Source organism: Ambystoma mexicanum, chromosome 6p (assembly GCF_040938575.1).
Source record: "Ambystoma mexicanum isolate Mex_15411 chromosome 6p, UKY_AmexF1_1, whole genome shotgun sequence".
NCBI classification, from domain to species: domain Eukaryota; kingdom Metazoa; phylum Chordata; class Amphibia; order Caudata; family Ambystomatidae; genus Ambystoma; species Ambystoma mexicanum.
Genome location: NC_090935.1, coordinates 589,931,669 through 589,959,522, shown reverse-complemented (window position 1 = coordinate 589,959,522; position 27,854 = coordinate 589,931,669). Strand labels below are relative to the sequence as shown.

Genomic DNA, 27,854 nt, shown 5'->3' with positions numbered 1-27,854 from the left:
CATCTCTGAAATGAACTCCAGATGACGGTAAGAAGGCACAGAACTGGAACCAAAGCCATGCTTGACCTTGGCTAGAGCTTTTCTAGGTGGTTCTCCCGAGCCAAGGGGTACCCCCGTGGACACATCCTCGAAAGGCGTCGAGTGAATCGGCACCGGCGTTGAGTGAATCGGCGTCGACGACAGACGCGGCGCCGACAGCATCGACGGCGTCGACACAGGCCTCGAAGGCGGAGCACTGAGCGTGTCCCTTGACATCCTGGGTGCCGACGGCGTCGACTACTTCCTCGGAGGCAGAGCCTCGAGAGAGAGTCCGTCGACGACCTCGGCGCCACAGGCGTCGATGTCTTCCTCGAAGACTTCACAGGTTCACGCCGTCTCGAGCGCGTCGAGGACCGGGACCTGGACTGGGCATGCCGAGAACAATAACCCTTGTCTGAGCGGGACCTTTCCCGCGAATCGTGACGACCACCCGAGCACGAAGGCGTGTGAGCAGCCTCTCTCGGCTGATCACGACCGACCCCACTCGGAGGCGCAGACGTACCAGTGCCCTGCGATTCGAGACTCGCCAACATTTTCTTCCCGAAGGAAGCCCATTCCTCCAGTGTCGCATGCTTGGTGTGGTAAGCGACCCGCCGACGGGGAGAGTCCTCGGATGAGGAAGGCGACCGATGACGGCGCTTCCGGGAGTGCCTCGAAGAGGCAGAGGAGTGGCGAGACCGACTCCGGGACCGAGACCCACTGGACTTCCGGCAACGCGGAGAGTCGCCCCTCGAGTCATCCGTCGAAGGCCCCGCAGACCTCGACTTCCGGGGCTTGGACACCTTACCTACCGATAACTTCTTCTTGCGCTCCCACAAGGCTTTTAACGTGAGCGACTGGCAGTCGACAGTCATCCGTGTCATGGGCCTACCGAGGCACCAGAGGCAGGTGTTGCGCGAGTCCGTGACCGACATCTTGGACCCACAGTCCCCACACTTCTTAAAGCCTGGACGCGGTGTGGAAGACGAGGTAGACATCTTCACAAAGAAATATTTCACAAACAGGTTCGAAGAACCGAGAAAGCAACAAACTCCAAAGAGTCGAGGTGCGCCGAGATTCCCGAAGCGAACACGTTCGCGAAAAAAACGGAACAACTGAGGCTACAGGCGTTGTGCGTCCTACTTATAACATCCAGTGACGTCGGCCGTCAGAGGAGGTCTTCGAGGGCGGCGTTTCGACGTCATCAACGCAGGACGCAGACGCCGAAGATTTTCCGAAGCAGCGCAGCTGTGGTGATTACTGTCATAGATATGGAATACGTCGGAGGACCCAATCCCCTCTAAATACGATTACGGTCAGTAATGTATCCCTTCTGAGGCTTGTGGAATCTGCTTAGATCACATGCTGTGCATAGATTAGCGAGCAGTGTTAGAAGGAGGTGGGATGTGAGAAGGATCATGAGCGAACAAATGTCTTAGAACCGCTTGTCCCACTTGAGTATCTGTCTTGGAATGAGTGTCAATACAGTAGTGCTGAGTAAAAGTGTGAATAGAGCTCCATGTAGCTGCTTTAAGTGGTACATTTGCAATGAAAGCCAGAGTGGCCCCAGTACCTCTAGTGGAGTGGGCCCTTGGCCTAAAAGGCAGTGTCTTTTCTGAAAGGGAGTAGCACAGCTGGATACATTTAACTATCCATTTAGAGAAGGCGCCTTTAGAGACGCGATCTCCTTCTCTGCCTGTAGCTACGGAGACAAACAGTTGATCTGTTTTTCTTAGCTGTCTGGTCTTGTCTACGTAGTAGAGGACCGCTCTTCTTACATCTAGTGTGTGTAGTTTCAACTCAGCAGAGCTTTTGGGTTCTTGGAAAAAAGCCGGTAGCTCAATGGACTGGTTAACATAGAATTTGGAACTAAACTTAGATGAGAACCTAGGGTGAGTTTGTAAAACCAGTTTATCCTTATGTATACTAAAGAAAGGATCCTGCACTGGCAGAGCCTGAATTTCACTGACCCTTCCTATGGATGTAATGGCTACTAAGAAGGCAGTTTTATAAGTCAGGTGTTTGAGGCTAGCTTTATGCATGGATTCAAAGGGGGGGTCCCATGAGTTTAACAAGCACCACATTAAGGTCCCACCCTGGTGGTGGGTTAGAAATTGGAGGGTGGAGCCATAAAGGCTTTGGCAACTGGCACCTTCCACCATGACACCTGGTTATGGGAGGTGGTGTAGGCTGACAGCGCCGCCAGAAGTGGAGCATGTAGGTGACAATATTGGAAGGAGTGCAATCAACTGGGTTGATTTGTTTATTCTGCCATCAAATTGCAAATCTTTTCCACCTATCAAATTAACAGTGCCTTGTGTTAGGTTTCCTTGATTCTTTTAAGATATCCATACACCTCTGTGGTAAATTGAGATGGCCAAACTATGCCTTCAGGAGCCATGCTGCCAAGTTCATCGAGTTGGGTTGTGGATGCACTGTTTGTCCTCCGAGCTGGGAGAGTAAATTGTACTAGCACGGGAGTCTGATGGGTTCGCACACCGCCAGTCTGCGCAGGTGAGGGAACCACAGTTGTCTCGCCCACATAGGAGCAACTAGGACGAGCGTCATTGATTCCCTGTGTATCTTGTTGACCACCTTCCTCATCAGAGGGGTTGGTGGAAAAGCGTAGGCAAACATCCCTGACCAGCTCATCCATAGAGCGTTCCCCTTGGAGCCTGGCTGGGGGAACCTGGATGCAAATCCTGGGCATTGTCTGTTTTCGCTTGTGGCGAAGAGGTCTATAGTGTGGAAACCCCACTGTGAGAAGGTCTCCTACGACTTCTTCGTGTAGACACCATTCGTTTTCTTCTGGGAGGGGATCTCTGCTCAAAGCATCCGCTATTGAATTGAGATCCCCTGCAACATGTTGAGACGACAGGTAAATGTTCCATCTGAGTGCCCATATCCAAATTTTCTGGGCAAGCCTGGACAGATTTGGCGAACGAGTTTCCCCTTTGAAAGATTCTCTCTTGTCCACCAGCAAAGACTTTGTACTAGTGTTGGCGAAATGACCACTAGATTGTCCCACTGACCACTTGCCGAGACCACTGTTTCGCCAACCATTGTTGCATGGGACGCATGCGCAGGCGCGCGTGGGGAACCAGGTAAATGCATGATGCCATCATGTCTAGTAAACACATCGCTTGGTGCTTGGCACCAGGCTTGATTTTTTTTCCTCCTTTGTTGAGAAGCCCAATTGAAAGAGGTTGATTGTTCTTTGAATATTTAGTCTGCAAATTACAGGGGTACACTGGTATTGCCTCCCTGCACAGGTGCGCCGCCACCACCGCCAGTACCTTGGTGAAAACCCTTGGAGCTGAGGCTATACCGAAGGGCAGCACCTTGAACTGGTAGTGCTGGCTGTCTACCTTGAAACGCAAGAAACTTCTGTGCGCTGGGAACATGGAAATATGAAAATAGGCATCTTTCATGTCCAATGTTGCCATGTAATCTCCTCTCTTTAGTAGGGGGATTACCTCTTGGTGTCTAGTCATGCGTAATTGTTGAGGCTTGACATACTTGTTTGCAGGGCGTAAGTCTAATACTGGTCGCATTGTTACATCTTTTTTGGCACAAGGAAGTAAGTTGAATAAATACCCTTGTTTACCTGGTTGCCCGGGACATGTTCTATCGCGTCCTTTGCAAGAAGAATGACTATCTCCTCAAGGAGGATTCTTTGGTGCTCCAAGGAGTGTATTTTCTGTCTTGGAGGATGGTCGCGGGAGCATTCCAACAGTTCCATACAGTATCCCGCGGACACTGTGGACAGCACCCATCTGTCCCAAGTGATCCCTTCCCTGCGCGGGTGAAGGTGGAAATGCACCCCCCAACTAGGGATGCATGGGAAGGGACCCAGAGCGGAATGTCACTGTTTGTTGGGAGGCGTAGTGTCTCTACCTGGGCTGCCTCTCCCTCTACCACGGCCCCTCTTTTGACCTCTGGCGAAACCCTGGGTAGCCTGTTGGTTTCCTACCCACAATGCTCCTTGGCCTTGAAAGTAGTTAGACCCTCTCTGGGAATTTTGGCTGCGAGAGTGATGAAAATTATTATTCCCTCGTTGGTTTGTGGGTTTATTAGTTAGTTGTCCAAGGTACTTTAGGGTGTCATATTCGTCCTTGGCTGTTTTGAGCGCCTCCTCCACCCCTTTTCCAAACAAGACATTTGGTTCCACTGGCATGTCAATGAGGGCGGCTTGGGTCTCGGGTTTAAAACCAGACTGCCTCAGCCAAGCTTGTCTCTTAATTACTGTGCTCTCTGCGATAAGCCAGCCTGCATAGTCTGCTGCGTCAAAGGTAGCCTTGAGAATGCATCCAGACACCGACCTTCCTTCCGACGCAATCTGGGCCAACTGACTCTTTAGAGGTTCAAGTGCAGAGGCAATGAGGGCAGCTACTTGTTCCCATTGGTGACAATTGTAACTTGACAGCAGAGTGGTGATATTAGCATTTCTTGCCTGATAAGCGGAAGTGGAAGCCACCTTCCTTCCTAGCCCATATATCTTTTTGTTCTCCTTGACTGGGGGAGCTTCAGAAGATGCTAGAAGTGTCCCCGCCCTCTTTCTGGTGGTTGTGACCACTAAAGAGTCGGGTTTAAGCTGACCCCTTATGTAAAGTGGGTCTGAGGGGGCGGCCCTGAATAATTTCTCTATTCTTGGGTTAACTGCCCGGGTAAGATTAGGTGTAAGCACAGAAGGGTCAACTATGCGTTGAATAGACTTCAGAATTGGCATGGCCTGGGCAATGGATTTTTTTATCCCCCATAATTTGCTCTGCAAAGTCCCTCTCTTCTTGAGCCCCCTGAGTGTCTATCTGAAAGTGGGCTGCAGCGTTAGCTAAGACCTCGTTCAGTAATGGCTGATTATCCACAGGCGAGTCATTCATCGGTGGGTGCTTGGGAATAGGCGAGTCGAGACTATAGGCCTCGTCTTCCTCCTCTTCATCCTGGTCCTCATTGTCTCCATAATTGTCGACCCCTGCCTGGTCGTCCAGTGTTTGTATCTTAGGATCTTCAGCATACTGCTGGTAAGGTTCAATAGAGAATGGGTCTGAAATCAGCCCCTGAACTGGAGTCTCAGTACGGTGTCTTAGTGGGAGCATGAGGGTCTTTGGATCCCGAAGGGGCAGAGGTAGCAGGGGTATTCCGATAGCTCTGGAAGTAATCAGGGTTTTTCTTGTAGAAATTTGCCATAAAAGACATTCTCCTCCTCACTCTGTCGATGTCTTCCGAGCTCCATACTCTGGAACATGGAACAACCCTTTCCTGCTGTGGTTCCTCTTCTATTCCCATATCCTGGGGAGTGGGAGGGACAACTTTGGGCCTAGTGACAGGGTCAGGTGTCTTGGACTTCTCTAAAGATTTGTCTCTCTCCTTCTGAACCTGGTGTTCAGAAGCTTTTTTCTGTTGTTTCTCCCCTTTACCGTGTGTAGAGGCAGGTTTCCCTGACACTCTGGCTTTCCCTGAATCTTTCGACGCCTGGCGTCGTGATTCGGAGCTGGGTTCACAAGGTTCTGGAGTCTTAGAGGAGGGACGTCGAGATTCGGAGGCAGACGTCGAACAAACTGCCGGAGTCGACTTTGAACGTACTACTTGGGGATAGAGGTCGGATTTGTCTTCTGACGACCATGCCTCTGTGACGTTAGGTAATGTGGCACTCTTAGCAATCGTAGACTGTTGCTGTGTGTCATGTGGCGACCGTGACCTGGAACGCACAGAGGACACCGATTCTGCGGACCACTCTTTCTGTGCCTTTTTCTGCCGATCACTCGAGACACATGTCGAGTCTCGGGTGGGTTTTGTGTGCTTAGATGAAGGTGTGTGGGTAGCACTCTTGCCGCCGGGTGTTGTCCCCATAACTGACCCGCTGGACAGTCCTCTGATGTCAGGGGCTTACGCTTGGGTGCCTAACAACACCCCTGTGCCCTCGCCATCCGATATGGCGGCATTGCTGCCATCACTGAAGTCCATGGCCTCGAGCTGCCTGGCGTAGTGGGCCCAACGTTTGGTGGTGCGGTCCTTAAGTGTCTTTGCTTTGAAGAGCTTACAAGCTCTGCAATTTGCTTTGGGGTGATCCCTAGGAAGACACAGATTACAGGTGTTATGCTCGTCTACCCACAGGAACTTACGGTTGCACTTGGGGCAGAATTTAAATGGAGTACTCTCCATATGTTAATATCTGGCAGCGGGCAAGTGTATGCAGGAAAATAAACTAGTGAGTATGTCCACCCCCCACTCTCCCTACTTGCAGGGCCGAGGCCAGAGGGCTTCCGAGGCCCAAAGTCCGTCATGCAGTCTCGACGGCTGTTCGTTCTCCAGTACTGGCGTCGATCTTCGGAATCTCGACGTGGGATTTGAGGAACAGGGTTTTTTTGTTTCATTTATGATCAATGGCTAAAGCCAGGGAATTCTGCAACTATGCTTCCGACAAGTATGGCTGATAAAAACAATCTGAGGGTCCTACACGCGTGAGGGATCATGAGTACAGTGGCTGTCACACTAGGGATAGTATTACTGGCACGCCCTAATTCAACGCCCCTTTTCGAGTTTCGAAAACTACTGTAATACTCTGCAGCTTCCACTAGATGTCGGCCTATGCACAGCATGTTATCTAAACAGATTCCACAAGCCTCACATATATATATATATATGATACATTACTTACTGTAATACTATTTCTGATGCTTGTATCTGCTTAGATTCACATGCTGTGTATAGGCTGACATCTAGTGGACGCTGTAGAGTATTACAGCTGTTTACGAAACTCGAAAATGGACGTCGACAGGGCGTGCCAGTAATACTATCCCTAGTGTGACATCCACTGTACCCAGGATCCCTCACGCGTCGCGGTCCCTCAGATTGTTATTTTTCTGACATGAGGTGTAGTGCGAGTACAGTTGTATCCAAGCAGATACGTATCAGACAAGCTCATGAGCATCCATGCACCTTCTCTCCGAGGGGAGGAAGGGTGGGTCGAATGTGAATCTAAGCAGATACAAGCATCAGAAATATGATTACAGTGAGTAATGTATCCCTTCTGAGGCTTGTGGAATCTGCTTAGATCACATGATGTGCATAGATTAGCGAGCAGTGGAAAAAGGAGACGGGATGTGAGAAGGTTCATGAGCGAATAAATGTCTTAGAACCGCTTGTCCCACTAGTGTATCTGTCTTGGAATGAGTGTCAATGCAGTAGTGCTGAGTGAAAGTATGTATTGAGTCCCATGTAGCTGCTTTGCAAATGCTATCTAAGGGGACATCTTGTGGAGTGGGCCCCTGGTGTAAAAGGCAGTGTTTTATTAGGGAATAGTACAGTTGGTTACATCTGACTATCCACCTAGAGAGGGCATTTTTAGAGATGGGGTCTCCTTCTCTGCCTGGCACTATGGAGACAAAGAGTTGATCTGTCTTTCTCAGCGGTCTGTTTTTGTCTACGTAGTAGAGGTCCGCTCTCCTCACATCTAGTGTGTGGAGTTTTACCTCAGCAGAGCTTTTGGGTTCCTGGAAGAAAGCCAGTAGCTCAATAGACTGGTTTACATTGAATTTGGAGATGAATCTAGGTAAGAACCTAGGGTGAGTTGGTAAAAAACAGTTTATCCTTCTGTAAAGAAAGGATCCTGCACTGACAGAGCTTGGATTTCACTGATCCTTCTTATGGAAGTGATGGCTACTAAGAATGGCAGTTTTATAAGTCAGGTGTTTGAGACTAGTGTTGTGCATAGGCTCGAAAGGGGGTCCCATGAACTTAGCGAGTACCACATTAAGGTCCCAACCTGGCGGTGGGCTGGAGATTGGAGGGTGGAGTCTCCTTATCCCTTCCATAAAAGCTTTGATGACTGGTACCTTCCACCATGAGCCCTTGTTATGGGAAGTAGTGTAGGCCGACAAAGCCGCCAGGTGGACTTTTAGGGAGTTAAACACTAAGCCTGCATCTAGTAAGTGGAGCATAGAAGTTAGAATGTTAGATGGAGTACAATCAATGGGGTGGATTTGCTTATTCTGGCACCAAATCACGAATCGTTTCTATTTATCATAGCAGCAGTGCCTAGTCTTCGGTTTTCTTGATTCCTTCAAGATATCCATACATCTCTGCGGTAGATTAAGATGTCCGAACTCTATGACTTCAGGAGCCATGCTGCCAAGTTCATTGAGTGTGGCGGAGAGTGCACCGTTAGTCCTCTGTGCTGGGTGAGTAGGTTGTGCTGGGTGAGTAGGTTGCACTGGCACGTGAGTTTGATGGGGTTGCACATCACCAGTCTGCACAGATGTGGATACCACGGTTGGGGGGGGTGGGGGGGAGAGCGTAAGCAATCTTTCCTGACCAGTTCATCCATAGGGCTTTCCCCTTGGAGCCTGGCTGGGGGAACCTGGACGCGAAGTCTGGGCACGGACGATTTTTGCTTGTGGCGAATAAGTCTATAGGAAACCCCATTGAGAGAAGAGGTGTTCTACGACTTCTTCGTGTAGACGCCACCCGTGTTCCTCTGGTAGGGGATCTCTGCTCAATGAGTCTGCTAAAGCGTCGAGTTCCCCTGGAACATGTTGTGATGACAGGAACATTTTCAGTCCCCGTGCCCATTTCCAGATTTTCTGTGCAAGTCTGGACAGATATGGAAACTGTGTACCCCCCCTGTTTGATATAAAACATGGCTGTGGTGCTGTCTGTTAGGATCTGCACCGACAGGTTTGTTAAAACCTTTATGAACACATAAAGGGCTTTCAATACTGCCAGAAGTTCCAGCACATTGATGTGGTTCTGAGCTGCAATGTGAGACCACAGACCATGAGCTGTGTGGTGAAGGTAGTGAGCCCCCCCCCCACCCTGCCAGTGAGACGTCCGTTGTGACCACTGCTTGTATCTGTCGGTCGCAGAAGAGTTCCCCTTTCGTCAGATTTTCTCTCGTCCACCAGCGAAGATTTTGTACCAGTGTTGGCGAAACGACCACAAGATCATCCCCCGGACCGCTTGCCTGAGACCATTGTTTCGCCAACCACTCCTGAGGAACCGGGTATATGCAAGATGCCATCATGCCAATTAAACGCATTGCTTTGCGCACCCTTATCTGGTGGCAGGCCTCATAATGTGGTATTTGCATTAACACATTTTTTACTCTTTCCTCTGAGGGAAAGACCAATCCTTCCTCTGTTTTCAGGATAGTTCCTAGGAACTGTTTGGAAGTGCTCAGCACTAGGTTTGATTTGATCTCGTTGATTGAGAAGCCCAATTCGATAGAGGATGTTGATTGTAGTTTGGATTTTTTGTCTGCAAATCAGAGGCGATTCCCCTGTTATGAGCCAGTCGTCCAGGTAAGGGTACACTGGGATTGCCCCCGTGGGAAGGTGAGCTGCCACTATCGCCAGTACCTTTGTGAATACCCTTGGAGCCGAGGCTATTCCAAAGGGCAGCACCTTGAATTGGTAGTACTTGTTCGCGAACTTGAAACGCAAGAATCTTCTGTGCGCTGGGAACATTGGAATATGAAAATAGGCATCTTTCCAGTGTTGCCATGTAACCCCCTTTTTAATAGGGGGATTACCTCTTGTAGCGTAGTCATGCAGAACTTTTGTGGCTTGACATACTTGGTTGCAGGGCGCAAATTTAATACAGGGCGCATTGTTAGATTTTTTTTGGTACAAGAAAATAAGTTGAATAAATACCCCAGTTTACCTGGTTGATTGGGACCACATCTATGGCGTCCTTTAATAGAAGCGCTGTTATTTCTTCCAGAAGGATCCGCTGATGTTCCTCCGAGCGGACCTTCTGTCGCGGGGGGTGGTCGTGAATACGTTGGAGTAGTTCTATACAGTAGCCCCCTGCTACCGTGGACAGCACCCATCTCTCTGAGGTGATACCCTCCCATGTGTGGGTGAAGATGGAAATGCGTCCTCCTACTGGAGATGCATGGGAGGGTACCTGGAGCGGAATGTCATTTGCTATGAGGTGGGGTGACACCTTGAGCTGGGCCTTTGCCCCGATTACCACAACCTCTACGTTGTCCTCGTGGATAGCCTTGGAAGGCTTGTCCTCGATTGCTGCCATTGGAACCTTGGCCTTGACTGTAGCCGGATCCTCTCTGAATTCTGGCCCCAAAAATGGCGACAATTACTGTTACCCCTTTGACCAGTAGGTTTGTTTGTGAGCTGACCTTAAGATTTTAGAGTGTCATACTCATCCTATGCTGTCTTGAGTGCATCTTCTACAGCCTTGCCGAAGAGCACATTAGGATCCACTGGCATATTAATCAGTGGCTTGAGTTTCTGGCCTAAAGCCTGACTGGCGAAGCCCATGCATGTCTTTTTATAATAATCGCCTCTGCAATTACCCTAACGGCGGCATTGTCAGTGTTAGGGAGAATTCTCTTTAAAGGCTAATTTCCCTTACCTATAGAGTCCCCCAGCAGCTTTGCTGGATTTGAAGGGTTTATTCTTTTCTCCTGCTAAGAGTGAGACTCTTTTTCCCACTCTTAGACATATTGCTGATGTGTGTTTTAGGCTAGTTTTGTGCTTATGGTCTATGGAGTTTTTCTCACCCTCATAGGCATCATCTTTTTACATGTGTGTTACACAGCACCCTCAGTGCAGTAACACGGGGGTGTCATAGTGACCCCCAAACATAGACTCCATACCCTGGGACTGACTACTGTCTCCCAGGGAATGTAAAGTTACCATTGTCTTTACTAGTCAATAGTTATGAACAAAACCAGCACAAACCATCTTACTATGGAGGTACTGGAAAGGGATAATAGTTTTCGTGGTGTTCATTTTCGAGAGGGTACTGTCTAGTCCCTCTCTCCAAAGTTTCTGGCTGGTGGCAGTGGTTACTACCATTAATATTCGACCGCAAATATTTTCTTATGGGCTTTTCCCATTGTTCGAGGCTACCACTTTTACTGACAGCCTCTAACATACCGCCGGGTTATTTTAATATTAACTTTACTCCGTTTTTTTTTTTTTGCCCGATCTTTAATAATATTTCTTTCTTGTGTCTCACTCTGTATTCCAAGCCAAGGTTGGGGATCCTTTGTTTGTCCTTTTGGCGGGCTTCTGCACATAAACCCTCCTTTCGGCGCCACAGAGTCTGGGGTAGACAGGATGTGTGGGAGGGGGAGTAGGCACCCTGGATAGGGTTACCTAGGCAACCCAAGTCGCACCGCCAGGATAACCACCCCGCTGTGTGAGTGACAGGCTGTATGAATGGGGGGTTTTCTGCATAAAAGCAGGGAATATGAGGACTGGAGGACAAGATGTCGCCACTGGACCTAAGAAATCCAAAGATGAGAGAAGCCGAAGACATCTGCAATGACTGAACCACCGGTGAAGCCCTGCTGCAGATCCTCACCACTTTTCTCCAACAAGAGAAGATCTTCACCTGCAAGAGCCTTTTCCCTTGAGCTGGTGGGGCCAACCAGTTCACCAATCGCCTTCCAGGACCTGCCTTGGTCGAATCGCCAGTGCCAAGCACTAGGAGACTGGATAGCCAGGCACCCATCCACCACGACCGCAATTTAAAGGAGCGTACCTTTTGTTCCGTTTTGGCATCACCGCGGCTGGCTTCATCCCTGAGCAGTGCAGTGACTCGAACCTTCCTCCACGAGAGCCTCTCTTCCTCTGCTGGATCTCCCGAACTGCAGGAACTTCCAGGAACTACCGCCACCGCAGGAGCCTCATCCACTTTTAAGGTACATTGTTCCGCCAGGCCTCCCGTTTCATTCGGTATTGCTAAAGGTGTTTTAAATCCTTTACTTACTTTCTGGGCTGGCCGTCCCTATCGTCTAACATGGTCTTTTGCCTTTCTGTACCCTCCTTTTTGAACTGTTAAACAAAGACTTGACTGCAGCTACTAGAACCGTTTGATCCTGGGCACTTCGCCTTGTACCACCGACTCATAGGCACAGGCATATTGACTCTGGCTAAATCTGTTACAACTGCCTTTGCTAGATTGTTTTTCATCAAGAAATGTTTTGGTGCACCTAAACTCTTATAACCACCTTTCCTTCCCCTTTATATATTGTTGAAGTGCCATTTTGCTCGGTTTTCACCTAAGTGTTGCTTATGCTAAAATACTACCTTGCTTAACTTGTTCACAATACAATTGGGAAGTGTTGCTGTTGTGTTTAGGAGTCCAACCCTGTATAACTTGTCCTTTCCCTCCCTGTGAAGAAATTGTTAGAGTGCCATTTCTGCTGGGTTTACACTGCCATTTTGCTCAGTTTTCACTCTTGCTCAAACTTCTCTACAATCTAATTAGGGAGTTGTGTACACTTTTCTTGACTGTTTTAACTTGTTTTCATGATAGTGATTTGTGTGTTGAGTTAAGAGTGTGTAAAATAAACATATATTCTTTTTGATACAAAGCTTTGGTCAGTGTTTCCTTGTTCCATAGTATTGTGGTCCTATTGTGTAAACCCTGAATACTGCTCATCTCCCTCTTGAGATAAGTCTGGCTGCTCAGCCACAGCTACCAACTAAATCTGTGTGGTACAGAGTAATACCAGAGGGGATTTATTGCATATACCTGTAGTCCTCATCTGCTGTAGTGCTCCCTAAGGGAACTGCATAGGATTCAGCCTAACAGTCAGCTGCATCGAAATTCGACTTGAGGAGACAAGTAGACACGACCCTTCCGTCTGCAGCCACTTGAGCTAGTTTGAGATTTAAGTGGCTCCGAGGCGGACGAAAGTAACGCAGAAACCTCCTCCCACTTATGGCAGTTGTAACTTAGCAAAAGGGTAGCGTTGGTTAGTCTTGTCTGGTAGGCTGCTGAAGAGGCAACCTTTCTACGCATTGCATATATCTTCTTGCTTTCCTTATTCGGTGGTGCCTCGGAGGAAGCAACGGGTGTGCCAGCTCTTTTTCTTGTGGTGGTCACAATCAATGAGTCTGGTTTTAATTGGCCTCTTATGTATAAGGGGTCTGAAGATGCAGGCCTGAACAGTTTTTCCACACGCGGGTTAACGGTCCGTGTGAGATTGGGTGCTTCTAAAGAAGCTTGAATTCTGCGCTGCAATGATTTCGGCAGTGGGATACACTGGCCTACTGTCCTTTTGTCCCCCAACAGTTGTTCAGCGAAGTTGTTGTCTTTCTGTACCTCCTTTTTGTCAATACGGAAGTGTTCCGCCGCTTTGGCTAAGACTTCATTGAGGAGGGGTTGTCGACGGGGGAATCTACAACTGGAGGGTCCTACATGTTTGCCTCCTAGTCTGTGTCTGGGTCCTCATCATCCCCATAATAAATTTCATCTGTATCCTCTCCAATAAGTTGAGGGTCAGATGTTTCCACAAATGAAAGAACTTCCTGTTCTTCTAGATCTATTTCAGGGTCATATAGATCTATAACTCTGCTTTGTACGGGGATATCAGAGCGAGACCTCTTAGCAGGGGGTAGAGAGGCAAAGGCTTGAGAGCCGGAAGGGGCTGAGGTGGGAGGAGTGGATTGAAAGCTTTGAAAGTAATCTGGATTTTTTTTCAAAGAAATTTGCCATAAAGGTATTTCTTCGCATAACCCTTTTGATGTCTTGCGAAGACCATTCCTTTGAAATTGGGATTACAATCGGTTCAGTGGGTATACCCGTATCTTCATTAGTGGGAGGTATAACCTTTGGCCTAGAGTCATTAGGTTTCTCTATGGGTTTGGACAATATTCCCTTTTGTGATGACCTGTCCCTAGTAGGACTCTTGTCCCTATGAGGGGTCTTAGAGGATGTTTTATTGTGTCTTTCCCCACCCTGGGGCCTGGGGGAGTGTTTAACAGACGTTTTGGGGCCCGACGCCTTTTCAGATGATGAACGTCGAACTTCGGGTGTGGGAGTCTAGGCTTAGTCTGCGGACGAACGGCCATCAGAAGGAGTTTTCCGTGCGACACCCTTGCCATCTTTCGACGCCTGAACACTGTCGTGTGGCGTTCTTGAATGAGATTGCCCAGAGGACAGGGACTCTGTGGACCATTCACGGGGTGTCGAACGTTGTAGAGTATTCGACTCATCTGTCGAATGGCGACTGGGGCTTATGTGCTTGATGGTGTGTGCTTTTGTAGCACTGCCGCCGCCGGGTGTAGTCCCCGCAACATGGCCGCCGGCCTGTCCTACGGGGTCGGGGGCCTGCGCTCGAGTAGCCGAAGTTACTCCAATGCCCTCGCCGTCCCAATGTACGGCGTCGCTGCCATCGCTGGAGCCTCCCTCTGCTTCCATGGTCGCAAATTGCCTGGTGTAGTGGGCCCAGTGTTTTGTGGAACGGTCCTTCAATGTCTTAGGCTTGAAGAGCCTGCACGCTCGACAAGATGTTTCGCCGTGGTCTCTCAGGAGACACAAATTGCGGTCTCTCTGGAGACACAAATTGCAAACTAAGTGTTTGTCGACCCAGGGGAATTTGCGATTACACTTAGTGCAAAACTTAAATGGTGTATTTTCCATAATTATGGGTTATGGAAATGGCAGCGGGGTGAACAAAGTGTAGGAAGGGGAGAATATATATTCTAAAATGGCCTCCTAAAAATGCTCCACCCCCTCTCTCCCTACTGTCTGGGCCGAGGCCCGGGGCGGCCTTCCAAGGCCATACGGTCCATCGTGATGGTCTCCGATGGGCAGTTTTCTTTCTCTTTCCTCATTGTGGTGTTACCGCAGTCGATGTAAGGATAGAAAGAAAAACTATCGTAATTATATTAAGTCAATGGCTTATCGCCAAAAGGAAATCCACTATACGCGTCCGTCTAGCATGGCAGAAAAAAACAATCTGAGGGACCTCGACGCGTGTGGGTTCATGGGTACAGTGGACGTCACACTAGGGATAGTATTACTGACAGGCCCTGTCGACATCCATTTTCGAGTTTCGCAAACAACAACTGTAATACTCTGCAGCTTAAAAGCTTGAGACACAGAGGCAAAATCCCTAAAAGGGAAAGGTGCGTATGTGCCGTCATCCGATGCCATGTTGTCTCCGGGGGGGTCGCAACCCCCTCATGTGGTCCTGCCTCATATAGCTGCCCCCAGAGCCATGATCAAGTAGTGGCTGCAATCCCCTGGCCACATGGAGAGAGGCTAACAAAGGAATGGGAGTGATGACACCATCAGTTTCATCAAACTACCAATTGTTTATTTTGAAAATCTCTGCATTTATACATTATAACCATTGCAGATTTTTGTTCTATATCTGTAGGGCCTTATGCACAAATGAGTGCTTAACCAACTCTTCAACTTTTTGTTTGTATTCCATTATCATATGTGCAAATTTGGGCTTTGAGGTTGCTTTACTAGAACACTTTCCCATGGATAGAAATATGTACAGACTGGGTGGCCTGACCGATGTCTAATCAATCATAGCCCAATATGGTGCCTAAATTCTCTCCAAACATGCAAGCATATGTAGACAACAAAAAGAACGCACAGTGGTATCTTTTAAAAATAACTGGTTGGTTGGCTGGTTGATACGTCAATTGGAGGCAGAGAAGGGCCCACCTTGGATTTCTCCTTCGTCACCTTATCAGCTGATGGCAAGTGGAGCTTTAAAGGAGTCAGGAACTTTCTCTTTGAGTGTGCGACCCTCACCGGCCGACTCACCATTGATGTGATCGGTGATGGCGAACGTGTCCTTCCCAAGTTGGGACCCACAGCAGTGGCGAAGCCAGTGGGATCCGTGGCATATGGCCTGGCCTTTTGGACCCCCCGTGGGCAGGGCGTTCTCAAAGGACCTCACCCTCTCATCTGAGGGGGTTCAAACATTGGACCTGACGGTCCAGGGTTAAGCATGCTTATGCCCAGAGGTTGAGTCAGATGCCTTACCCGTTTTTAACCACACCACCAACGTGCTGTAACGGTCCTTCTTGGTCTTCGAAAAACCATGGCAGCCCTCATCATCTTGAACAGGACGCAGGCAATAAAGACATTTGTGGTGTCAATCCTCCACAAAAACGTTCCTTAGTCCACATTTTGTGCAGAGTTTGAAGAGGCATCTCTTCTCTTCAGCCATGGTGAAAAGGTGCAAAGTAGGCCCAAACCTGGACCTTCCAATAAAAGATCATTGATGTAGTACGATCTCCACCGATAGTGGATCCCGGTAATCGGTCAAAAACTAACATTTTACCACAACAACTCAAAATATTAGGAAAAAAGCTTGGAGAGCACTAAGAGGACTCCCAACACTGAAGCGTGTGGTAAAAATCGGAAGATTGCCACCAGGGGTGGGGCTTGAGGAGAGGACTGTCATTGAAAGAGGGCAGTATGACCCAGGGAGAAGTGATTGGTTTGGAGGAGAAACACAGTTTTCAGGTGAAAGTGAAAGTGAAACTTTTTTCTTTTACCGAGGTGTCACAGCCTGATGACAGGGAATATTCATGAGCATGTGAATCCATGCCAGACCCCATGCTGGAGAATTGGGAATATGCCATACTATTTTGGTCATCAGTTTAGGTAACGCTGTAAAATGGGCTTATAGCATTTGCACAGTGAGCTTGTCTGGCATTACATCAGATTGATAGAAGCAGGACCCAGATTGTTATCAATATAGTTAAAATAATGTAAACCGACTATTTTTAAAAAAAACAACATATCGTCCAGAAATTAAATATTTTACCGCAGCATTCCTGCTCTGGAGTAGTGGCTTTGTATTCCGTAGAAGAAGCCTATGATCAGGATCCATAACATAAGGCTTTTCCATATTATCCATTTCTTTCTCCTCTCCATCAGATGCATAAAAATTGTTCTCATTGATGTCGCCATGAAAATCACCCTGCATAAAAATGTAAACCATTAGTTTAGGAATTGCACTGTAAGGGTTAAAATGCAAAGCATTCATTATGTGCAATTAATAAGAGTTATATATAGAAATATGTATTGCTTAGTCTTAGAAATCAATGGGGGAAGAACAATTATCAAAGGAGAGCAGGTAGAAGTATATTTGAATAAAGATTTTCCATAATAACTTACTAGAAAGTCTTAATTCTATTAAAGACTCGGAAGCGAGCATTATGCTTCTCTTTCTTTTATTCGACAATAAAGAAAAGAGCTCAGCAGCAAGATATTTGTGCACCGAAAGTGAGTGTGCCATGAGTAATGTGCAGAAAACAGGTGCACCAAATATATATAATAAACATAGCAATGTAACAGTAATATAACAGTAATATCTTAACATAAAAGGTAAGAGTCTCTGAAGAAAACTACATTTCCCAGGGAGCTTGGCTCCAGTTCATTTTGGAGGACATCAACACGTGACCTAGTCCACCAATATTAGTTCAGATCCCCTGCATAAACAGTCCTAAACATGACACTTCCTCTTTCTGGGGTGCGAACTTGGCTGTCCATAGTAGGAGATAATTGTAGCTAACTTGAAGAAGAAGAACTTGTGTCGGGCCGAGATCGGGCGAACTTCTCTGCAGGCGCTGTCAAGAAAAAGGAAACATTTTAGTCTCTTGTATATGACAACCCTAGATCCCTTATCAGGGTGGGAGAAAATCTTGGAGTTATTCCGATAGGGTAGATGTAAATTTCAGAACATTAATCTTTTCATTACATCTTTAATTAACATCAGGTAACATGTTATTTTCTCGCTGGGTGGGATAATGCTCGCCTCCGAGTCTTTAATAGAATTAAGACTTTCTAGTAAGTTATTATGGAAAATCTTTATTCTATTAAAGACCGGAGGCTCCCATTATGCTTGTTTAAAGCTTACTTACCACAATAGATGCCGGCTGATCTACTGGCTTTAGGTAGAATTGTTTGAAAACTGATTCACTAGCCCAGTCTGCCATCCTCATGATATCTTCTAGGCGAACTCCTGCCTGAAATGCTTTAGAGGCCATGGCTCCTCTAACTGAGTGGGCTCCGAAATGCTTGGTGTCTATCCCTGCTTGAGCTAGCGTCCACCGGACCCAACGTGCTAAGGTCGGTGCTGATACTGCTTTGTGCGGTTTACGCAGAGCGATCAGTAGCCGCCCGTTAGGGGAGGTTCTGAGTGGAGCCGTCTTTTCTTCGTAGACTTTGAAGCATTTAACCAAGCAGAGCTTCGGTTGATCTCTAAAGGCGGGATAGGAAATCACCCTGGAATTGCACTTTGTTCTTCTATGAATATGGAATACAATGCCATCAGGAGAAAAGGTTCTTCCTGCTAGATCTAGAGCTCGGATGTCTGAGACGCCCCTGCAGGAGAACAAGCAGAGTAGAGTAGTGAGTTTGCCAGATAGGGCTGTAGGCGATAGTTCTTTGTTATGAGGCCATGCCAGAAAAAGGTTCAGTACTTTATTAACGTCCCAAAGCTTGTCATAGCGAGCTGGAGGTGGGACGGTACGTCTTACACCCTTGAGCAACCTGCAGACGAGGTGGTGTTCTCCTGCTGGTACTCCTTGGATAAGGTCATGACCTGCGGAAATTGCTGAACGGTAGGCGTTCACAGATCTATAAGTGAGCCCTTTTTCCGCTAGGGATGCTAGAAAATTCAAAATCTCTTCTATAGGTGCTGAAATTGGATATAATCCTTTCTCACAACACCAGGAGCTCCAGATGCTCCAAGAGTTGGAGTATCTCTTCCGGGTACTAGGAGCCCAGCTCTCTTCGATAAGGTTGATCGCTTTGTGAGACATGCCTGGGACTCTCCATCTTGACCTGAAATCCTCCAGGCTGCTAGTGTCAGACATCTGTTGAGGAGGAAAGGATGACATTGACCTGATGGATCTAATAGGAGATCTGGAAACTGGGGCAGTAGGATTGGAGAATCCGTAGAAAGTTCCAGAAGAACTGGATACCAAGTCTGAGATGTCCAGACCGGCGCTATAAGGATCAGATTTGCATGCTCCTGACGGGCCTTCGCCAGGGTCCTCGCTATCATAGTGAAAGGAGGAAAGGCATACAGTATTCCCTGGGACCATGACTGTAGGAATGAGTCTGTTGCAGCTGCTGCTGGGTCCGGCCTCCAGCTGTAGAAAGCTGGTAGTTGGGAGTTGAGTCTGGAAGCAAAGAGGTCTATGGACATCGGACCCCAGATTATCTGAAGGCGGAGGAAAATCTCTGTTGATTTTCCAATCGCTGTAATCTGTCGAGTGGCGTTAGTACCAGTCTGCTACTACATTTGAGAAGCCGGGAAGGTACTCCGCTGTAACTGAAATATGGTAATCCAGACAGAAATGCCAGAAGTCTTTGGCTAATTCTGCTAGGGGTCTCGACTTGGTGCCGCCCAGATGGTTGATGTATCTTACCGCTGAGATGTTGTCCATCTTTAGTAAAATACAGCAACTCGCTTTGTCTTTGGCAAAAGAGCGCACTGCAAAGGAACCTGCAAGAAGCTCTAGACAATTGATATGAAGGTCCCTCCCGTGGCTATGGGACCGCATCTCACTCCCCAACCGGAGCGACTGGTATCCGACTCAATCTCTGGAGCGGAGCCGAAGATGGCTCTGCCGTTCCAGGCTTCCATGTGAGAGAGCCACCAGTTGAGCTCTGTCCTTGCTTGAGGAGACACAGTGTCAGGAGTTGAGAATAAGAAAGGTTTCTCCTCAAGTGTTGGCCTTTTAATCTTTGCATCTCTCGATAGTGAAGAGGGCCGGGAAATATTGCTTGAATGGAAGATGAAAGTAGCCCTATCACTCTTGCTAGTTCTCGAAGGGAGAACATGTTCTTCTGTAAGAGTCTGCGTATTTCTCTTTTGGTAGAGTGAATCTTGGCTGATGGGAGTCGAAGCTGCGAATTCTGTGTATCCACTATGAATCCTAGAAATTCCATATTTCTGGATGGAAGTAGAACTGACTTCTCCCAGTTTATAAGAAAACCTAGGCTGTGCAGCAAGTTTATTGCCAGTTCGGTTCGTTTCTGAACTAATTCCTGTGATTGGGCAATGAAAATAATGTCGTCTAGATAAATTATGAGACAAACACCTTGCTCTCTTAAACGAGCTACTACAGGTTTTAAGAGTTTGGTGAATACCCAAGGCGCCGAAGAGAGTCCGAATGGGAGACTTGTGAATTCCCAATCTCGGTTTCTCCAGGAGAATCTGAGGTAACTGATGTGTGTTTGATGAATCAGTACTGCGAGGTAAGCATCTTTTAAGTCTAGGCGCATAAGCCAGTCGTTCGGTCTGAGAAGATCTCTGAGCATGTGTATACCTTCCATTTTGAAATGGCGGTAAAGGATGAACTCGTTGAGCGCTCTGAGGTTTATGACTGGGCGCACTTTTTGCTTCCTGCGTACCAGAAAAATGGGACTGAAGAAACCTCCCTGACTTGAGCAGGGGCGAATCGCGTGTTTCTGATGTAGACTGAGTATTTCGCTGACTAAGGCGGTTTGGTCTGATAGAGACATTACTATGGGAGTGGGGCGACATGTCTGAAAGGGATGTGTAAAAAACTCTAGGTGTAGACCCCGAGCTGTGTCCCTGACCCAGGCATCTCCCGATAAGGTATCCCAAGCATTTGCAAACATTCTTAACCTCCCTCCTATAGGCGTAAGTGCGCTGGCGCAGTTATCAGTACACTGACCTGTGGGTTGTTGCTGGGCCGGGTATCTGGCTGCTCTCCTCAAGGGACGCCCTCTACCATGACCTCTCGAGGGGAAGAAAGTGTTGGGGCGTTCTTGCCAGGAATTATGCTGACCTCGAGATTGTTGAGGTCTCTTGTCGAAGAACTAACGGCCGGAAGAGCGACCTCTTCCTCGTCCGGCCCTGGAGAAAACCTTGGTTGCAAATACTCTTTTTATTGAAGCCTGTGCTTTGTCTAACGCCGTGAATGTCCCGACGAATTTTGTCATCTCCTTCATGAAAGGGTCTCCGAAAAGCTGGCCTTGCGCCGTTGGGCCGGATTCTGTGTCTGCCAGTTCGGTTAATTTGGCATCTATCTTGTATAGGATGCCTTTCCGTCGCTCTGTTGAGATGGCGCAAATGGTGTTGCCCAAGAGGCAAATAGCCCTCTGGACCCAACCGAACAGTATCACTGGGTCGATGGGGTCCGATGAGGAGATGGCTGCATCCGCAAGATCGGAGATTTTTGCTAGTGGACCTGCTATGTCCAATACTTTGTCCTGCCAGGCTTTCCAGGCGCGATCAATACCCTTCCTGGGGTCTTTAACGTTTTTACCCAAAAAGATAATCATTTAGGAATCGAGCTCTGGAGTCAAAGCTACTTTATCCGCAATGTCTGGTCGTGGACATTCAGCACGTAGTCTGGCGTGAACTTCTTTATCAAGCGGCATGGGCAACCTAAGGTGGATGTAACTCGATGTCTTGGAAGATGGTTCCCAGTCGGTGGACCTGGGGTGTATTAAGTCTTCCGGGGTAAATGTACCTTCAGTAGAAGGTTTGGTCCCGGTTGTGTCATTAGGGATGGGGTCTGCCGCAATCCCTGACGCAGAGGGTCTTGAATCCTCAAAATGAAATTCCTCATCTGAAGAGGAGTGAGAAAGATCAGCGTCGTAGACGTTTTTGTTATGATCTTCTTCTTCCAAGCCCTGTCCGTGTCCCTCCGGGCTTGAGGGTCTAGCTCCCCTGGTTTCCTCCTCGGGGTAAGAGGGTAGATGGGAAGGGGTTACCTTCCTATTCATGAAGGCTTGTTTCAGCCTTGAGAAGGCATCCGTTACGGCAGCTGTGGCATTAGATGGCTGGCTCGGGGGGGTCGTAGAGCTTTTACTCTTGCGATCCGGTATACAGCCCCCTTCTGTAAGGTGCTTCCTTTTCTGTGTTCTCTTCCTCCCAGGAGGGGAGGTCCCTCTGAAATGCTCCTCCATAGTATCTAGACGATTTTGTATGGGAATGAGCATATCCGTTACAGCTTTCTTAACACTGGTCTCCACAGAGGATCCCAGAACCTTCTGAAAACTATTAGCCATTGCCACTTCATCTATTTAACAGTGATCTCCCTCAGCCTCAGACCAAGCCTGATCTGATTGAGGCGAGTACTGTTCTGCCATTATAAAATAAATGCACCTTACTCACTTTTTTTTTTTTTCTCTTTTCTGGGCTTCCGAACGCCTTCTCTCACTGCCCAGTAATGTTATTTCAATTCAGTTTGTAATTGTTCTTAAATGCTGAATAGAGAATTTTTTTGGTATATGCGCGGTGAAAATCAGTGAGAAGAAACGGTCGCTCCTGTCTGAGGAAAGATTCCGGCGCTCGAGCTGCAAGAACCGTTATATTATAACGGGCATGCGCGCTCGAGCGCCGGAATGTAGAGGAAAGGACCCGGAGAGCAGGAGCTCCCCTGGCGGCCTGCATGCGGTGCAGCATGGTCCGACTAGGCCGCGCCGGATCCCCAGTACCTCAGAAGCGCAACGACGTTGTGGCGAAGCCAGCGCGAGCCGTCGGCGAATCCGCTGGACGAGCAGAATAAATAACTGATCAGTTGTGACCGTGTGAAGCGGTCTCCGAGGTCAGAGGACTGACGTCGGAGCCGAACATAAAGGTACAAATTATTATATATATTTTTTTTTAATTAATATTAAAAGTAAAATTCGTTTAAGTCTATAACTGTGCAGTAAACATATTATGACATTTTGTAACGTTATCTTTTAAATTATAAAATCATGACATAAGCAGTGCTAAACATGAAGTACTTATCTCTTGCTGTGAGCAGCAAAGAAAGAGGAAGTGTCATCATGTTTAGGACTGTTTATGCAGGGGATCTGAACTACTATTGGTGGACTAGGTCACGTGTTGATGGCCTCAAAATGACTGGAGCCAAGCTCCCTGGGAAATGTAGTTTTCTTCAGAGACTCTTACCTTTTATGTTAAGATATTACTGTTATATTACTGTTACATTGCTATGTTTATTATATATATTTGGTGCACCTGTTTTCTGCACATTACTCATGGCACACTCATTTTCGGTGCACAAATATCTTGCTGCTGAGCTCTTTTCTTTATTGTCGAATAAAAGAAAGAGAAGCATAATGGGAGCCTCCACTCTTGACATAGAATCAAATGTCAGCATGGGACTAGTTGCAAACTTGTGAGCATTATTCTATATCGCATGGATTAATTTGCTAATATTTTGACTACTCTCTGATGGTGAGGTAGATACAGAACATTGTTCATTACTTTGTTTTTATTAACAAAAAAATCTACCATAAAAAAAATGGACAACCAATGTATGCGGGTGCTCGTGGAGAAGAACAAATGACTTACCCCTGACAATGTTACATCAACTGGATGTTCATCTCATGCATAACTCATCTTTGATACACTCCCAAAGCAGTCAGAATAAGGAGGTGGGTGCTGAGAATTTCTTTTATTTATAGATGCTGTAAAAACAGCTTTGCCAAATTTGGCTACCTGAACTGATGAGTCTAGGCAATAATGTTTACTGGTGGTGTGTAAAGATGACAAAGTAGCCGCTTTGCAGATATCATGCACGGGTACCCCCCCCCTTTCAAGAGGCGAAGACGTAGGAACTCCTTGGGTGGAATGTGCCCTTAATCCTTCAGGCAGGTCCTTGCCAGCTAAAAAAATAAAATTCTGAAATGCACAATCTTATCCATCGTGAAAAAGTCTACTTTGTGACAGCCAACCCTAAATTATGGCCTGAGTAGCCTATAAACAGTTGGTCATCCTGTCTGACCTTTGCCATTCTTGAAATGAAAAAAAACACAAAGCCCTGAGTTGATGAATAGAAGGTAGGTAATACTATTGTCTGTATTAGATGGAATTCAGATACCATCAGTTAAAAATGATGGACGCACTCTCAACACCACCTTGTCTTTGAAGAAGGCTGTGAAAGGTGGATTGGCGGAAAGAGCCTGCAGCTAACTCACACAGCAAGCAGATGTTATTGCCGTCAAGAAGACGCTTTAAGCATTCTGAGAGGGCAAGAATGCAAAGGTTCGAAAGGCATCCCCATCAGATGTCTTTATACCAAATTAAAATCCCAAATCGGTACAAGAAAAGGGACCGGGGGAAAAAGATTTGTCAATCCCTTTAAAGATTGGACAGCAATTGGGACTTTGAAATAGGAGCATTGATCCTGTGAAGGCTTGAAAATAGAAAGCACCGCCAGGTATCCTTTTACTGTGGAAACTTGCAGCCCAAGATGGGCTAGATGAAGCAAAAAAAAGACAACACAGCAGAAGTATTACAGGCGAAAGGATCAAAATTCTTCTCCCTGCACCAGCTGCGAAATATGTTCCAATGGCAGCAGTACAGGGATTTTGTTGCTGGCCTTCTGGCCGAGAGCAACACCTCCATCACGTCTTCCAGAAAGTCCCAACCTTTGTACCTTACCCTTTCAGAAACCAGGTGTGAATATTCAGAGTACTGATTTCTGGATGAAGGAGACTCCCCAACCCGCTCCCTCTTACGAGAGCAAGTCTTCTCTTTGGGGAAGCCGAATCGGAGGGCAGATGGCCATCTCTAGAAGGTCCGGGTGCCATGTTCTCCTCGCAAAATCTGGAGCAATGAGGATCACGGATCTCCCGAATTTGGGACCGGCGGAAACGCATACAGAAGAGAAATTCCCAGTCTACTATGAAAGCATCCCCTAGAGCTCCTCTCTGAGCAAATTCTGTGGAGCAAAACAGGTCGCCCTTTTTGTTGACACTGGTTGCGAACAGATCCACTTGAGGGGTTCCACAAAGGACGAAGAGCTCCAGAAGGACTTACTGAGCCAACTCCCATTAGTGGGAGATTCTGCTCTGCCAGCTCAGAGCGTCCGCTGATGTGTTTTCTTCTATTGCTAGATGAACTGCCAGTAGAGAGATCCCTTCTCTCAGTGCCCAGAACCAGAGCTGCATTGCCTCTCTGCACAGAGGTAGTGACCCCAAACCCCCTATCTTGTTAAGGTAATGCAAGGCAACCATGTGGTCAGTCATCATCAGGACATTCTTCCCCTGTACCCAGAGGAGGAAAGCCATCAGCACTAGTTTAATTGCCCTCAGCTCTAAAAGGTGGATGTGAAGTCTGGACTTAGATGGCGAACAGTTATCGCTGATTGAAAGGTCTTTCATGTGGCCGTTCGTCACAATTGTCATCTCCGGCCATGGTTGCCAAACCGGTTCTCCTGATTATATTATCTCGGCAGACCCACAACAGGAGATCCTGGGCGACTTTGCTCGAGACCTAAAGTAGGTCCGTCAATCTGCCAGATAACTGAGACCATTGGAATCTGAGAGCCCACTAGAAAAATGCAGGATGCCATGAGGGCAAGTAACCTTAGGAAGTCGAAGGCCGGAAGAAGTCGGGCACTCCTTGGACCACAAGGAACAGATGTTGTGCCTCCAACTTGGGTGGCGTGGCTTTTCCCAAGACTGAATCCAGGACAGCCACAATAAATTAGAGCTTCTGTAATGGTGTCAAGTGGGACTTCTTGCACTTCAGGGAGAAGCCCAGCTTGTGGAGGAAGTGGCTAGTGCGACTGAGGTGACTCTGCGCTTGTCCCGGAGAACAAGCTCTTATCAACCAGTCGTCCAGGTAGGAGTAGATGTGAATCCCATCCCTCCTTAGACTTGCAGCAACCATTGCCACAAGTTTGGTGAAGACACTCGGCGCAAAGGTAAGCACGAATGACAGAACCCTAAACTGACAATGAGACCCGCCAGCTGCAAACCTCTGGTACTTTCTAGTTTAGATGAATGGGTACATGAAAGTAAGCATCCTGAAGGTCCATAAAAACCAATCAATCCTGGAGAAGAAGGGCATGAAGGATCTGTGTAAGAGTTACCATCTTGAACTTGTCCTTTCTCTGGAACTTGTTTAAAGCGTCTCAAGTCCAGGATTGGTCGTACTCCTCCGTCCTTAGGGATTAGGAAATAAGTAGAGTACCATCCCTGACCCATCTCTGCTGCAGGTACTAACTCTATCACACCATTCTCCAACAGGGTAAGAATTTCCTGGAATTGTTCTGGATCTGAAATAGAGTAGCCTCTCAGGAGGGGTAGTGGGGGCAATCTGGAGATGGTCAGAAATGGGAAGCAGCAGCCGTGGGCCACTGTCTGCAGCACCCAAGAATCCAAGGTTATGCCTCGGCAACTGTCCAGATGCTGAGACAGCCCAACGGCCTCCCCTCCCCCCACCACAGTTGTGTGTGCAAAGTAATAAAAGGGTGTTTGAGAGTGTAGCAGTTGAGGGTAAGGCTGCGGAGGCTGAGAGGGCAGTTCATCCTCCTTTACCTCTGGACCCATGTGGCGTCTTCTATGTCCCCTTTGAGAGAATTATTCTCTTCCCCTTGAAACTGATTAATACAATCGAAAGGGACACCCTCTCCATGCATGCGAGGAACCCAGAGGTTGGGTAGGCTGGCGAATTTCCGGTGCAAGAGATTTGCCGCAGCTTTAGACGCTTGCAGCTTCTCCATGCTGCCATCAGCTTTTTCTCAAAATAACTTGCACCCGTCAAAAGGCATATCCATTAAGCGTGCTTGAACATCAGGTGCGAAACCAGACTAAGCCATGCAAACAGTCTTGAGACTGTGCTGGCTGCCATTGTCCAGCTAACTAAATCCGCTGACTGTAAACCGGATTGTAGCTATTGGCACATTGCCCCTTTGCCATTTTGGACCAAGTTTAAGAATCCATCCCTCTCCTCACCTTCCATCATGTGTTACGCCGCCAAGAAAGCGTCATCCCATAAGGTATCAGTGTACTTGACTACGGCACAAGTCGCATTGATGGATTTTAGGGCCATACTTCCAGCACTAAAAATCCTTTTCCCCAGTAGAATCAATCTTTTTTTAAAATCTTTATCTGGTGAAATGGAAGGGTATGCAGAAGCCCTCAAAGAAGATGTCGCCTGTACTACTAGACTTTCTGGAGTTGGTTGTTGGGGTAAAACTTGTGTCAATAGAAGCATCTCTATTTCTTCATCAAATTTTTGTTCACCACTGGCATGGAGTCGGGCTTAAGCCAGTTCTCCAAAATCCTGGTCCTCAATGAGGTGTGAAAAAGTGGTACTGCTTCTTTTGGTGGTCCACTGTCCAGAATGTCAGTGAGGTCTTATTATGGCTGCCAGTTTCCGCAATACAAAATACTCTGTTACCTTGCTCATCACTGATATACAAGAAGGGTGACAGTGCTCCGTCACTTCTGGATTTGCAAAGTCAGTTTCTGGTGACATTTCCAGTTTACCAGCCTCTCTTTCAATGTCTCCACAAGGTTTTTCATATTGGATCCACCCCCCCAGACCCGTTGCTCGGGTATATTGGGGGTACCATACTCGTACCCAAAGGGTACATCTTGGTCCTCCTCGAATATAGACTTCATAGGCCAGAAAAAAACATGTCTTTGCAGAGGCTTCAATGTGCCCGATGCCTCGACAGGAGGTTTGGAAACCTTCGAAAACACAGATAGCGGTGACAGTCTCGAGAATGTCTAAGTAAGAAGCGGCGTAGAGGGCGTTGTTAGGCAGAAACCTGTGCAGTTCCCTTAGGGACCACTGCAAAAGATTTAAGACTACAGGTGTTAGCAGTAAACCCACTTGGTAGCAGTCTACCACCCAGATTTACCTGGTAGCTGTGGCTGAGCAGTCAGACTTCCCTCAAGAAGAGTTAGGCGGTATGCAAAGTATACTCAATAGGCACTCAGATACAATAATACAAGCAAACACTGACCAGAGCTTTGGTATCAAAGTATATAATTATTTATTTATAAACACAGTTGAAACACTCCAGCACGCTTATTGTAAAATATTCTAAACACAGTTACTATTATGATATATACACCCCTTTTTCCCTTATTAGAAAATCACAGTAAGACACCACTTATTTTCATACAGAGGTGAGCGCTTAACTAGATTGCACTCTACTAAGGTTGTGAAAAAGGGAGGGAATAAGACAGAATATGCAGGGTTACACCACTCTACGATTCAGGAACACTATTAGCAAGGCAGAGAGCAAAAAGTCACTGGTGAGCCAAAGTCCAAAGGCTGGGCCCACTCTTCGAGAGAGCAGAGCACA

At 47.4% G+C, this 27,854-nt stretch overlaps 1 protein-coding gene across 1 annotated transcript in view; it reads right to left on the bottom strand.

Moving 5' to 3' along the window:
• AP3B1 (adaptor related protein complex 3 subunit beta 1) overlaps positions 1-27,854 on the bottom strand; it is a 2,743,269-nt gene that overhangs the window by 2,058,879 nt on the left and 656,536 nt on the right. The window contains exon 8 of the mRNA XM_069627424.1: positions 16,574-16,729. Within this exon, the coding sequence (XP_069483525.1) occupies positions 16,574-16,729 (156 nt within the window). The remainder of the gene's footprint in view (positions 1-16,573; positions 16,730-27,854) is intronic.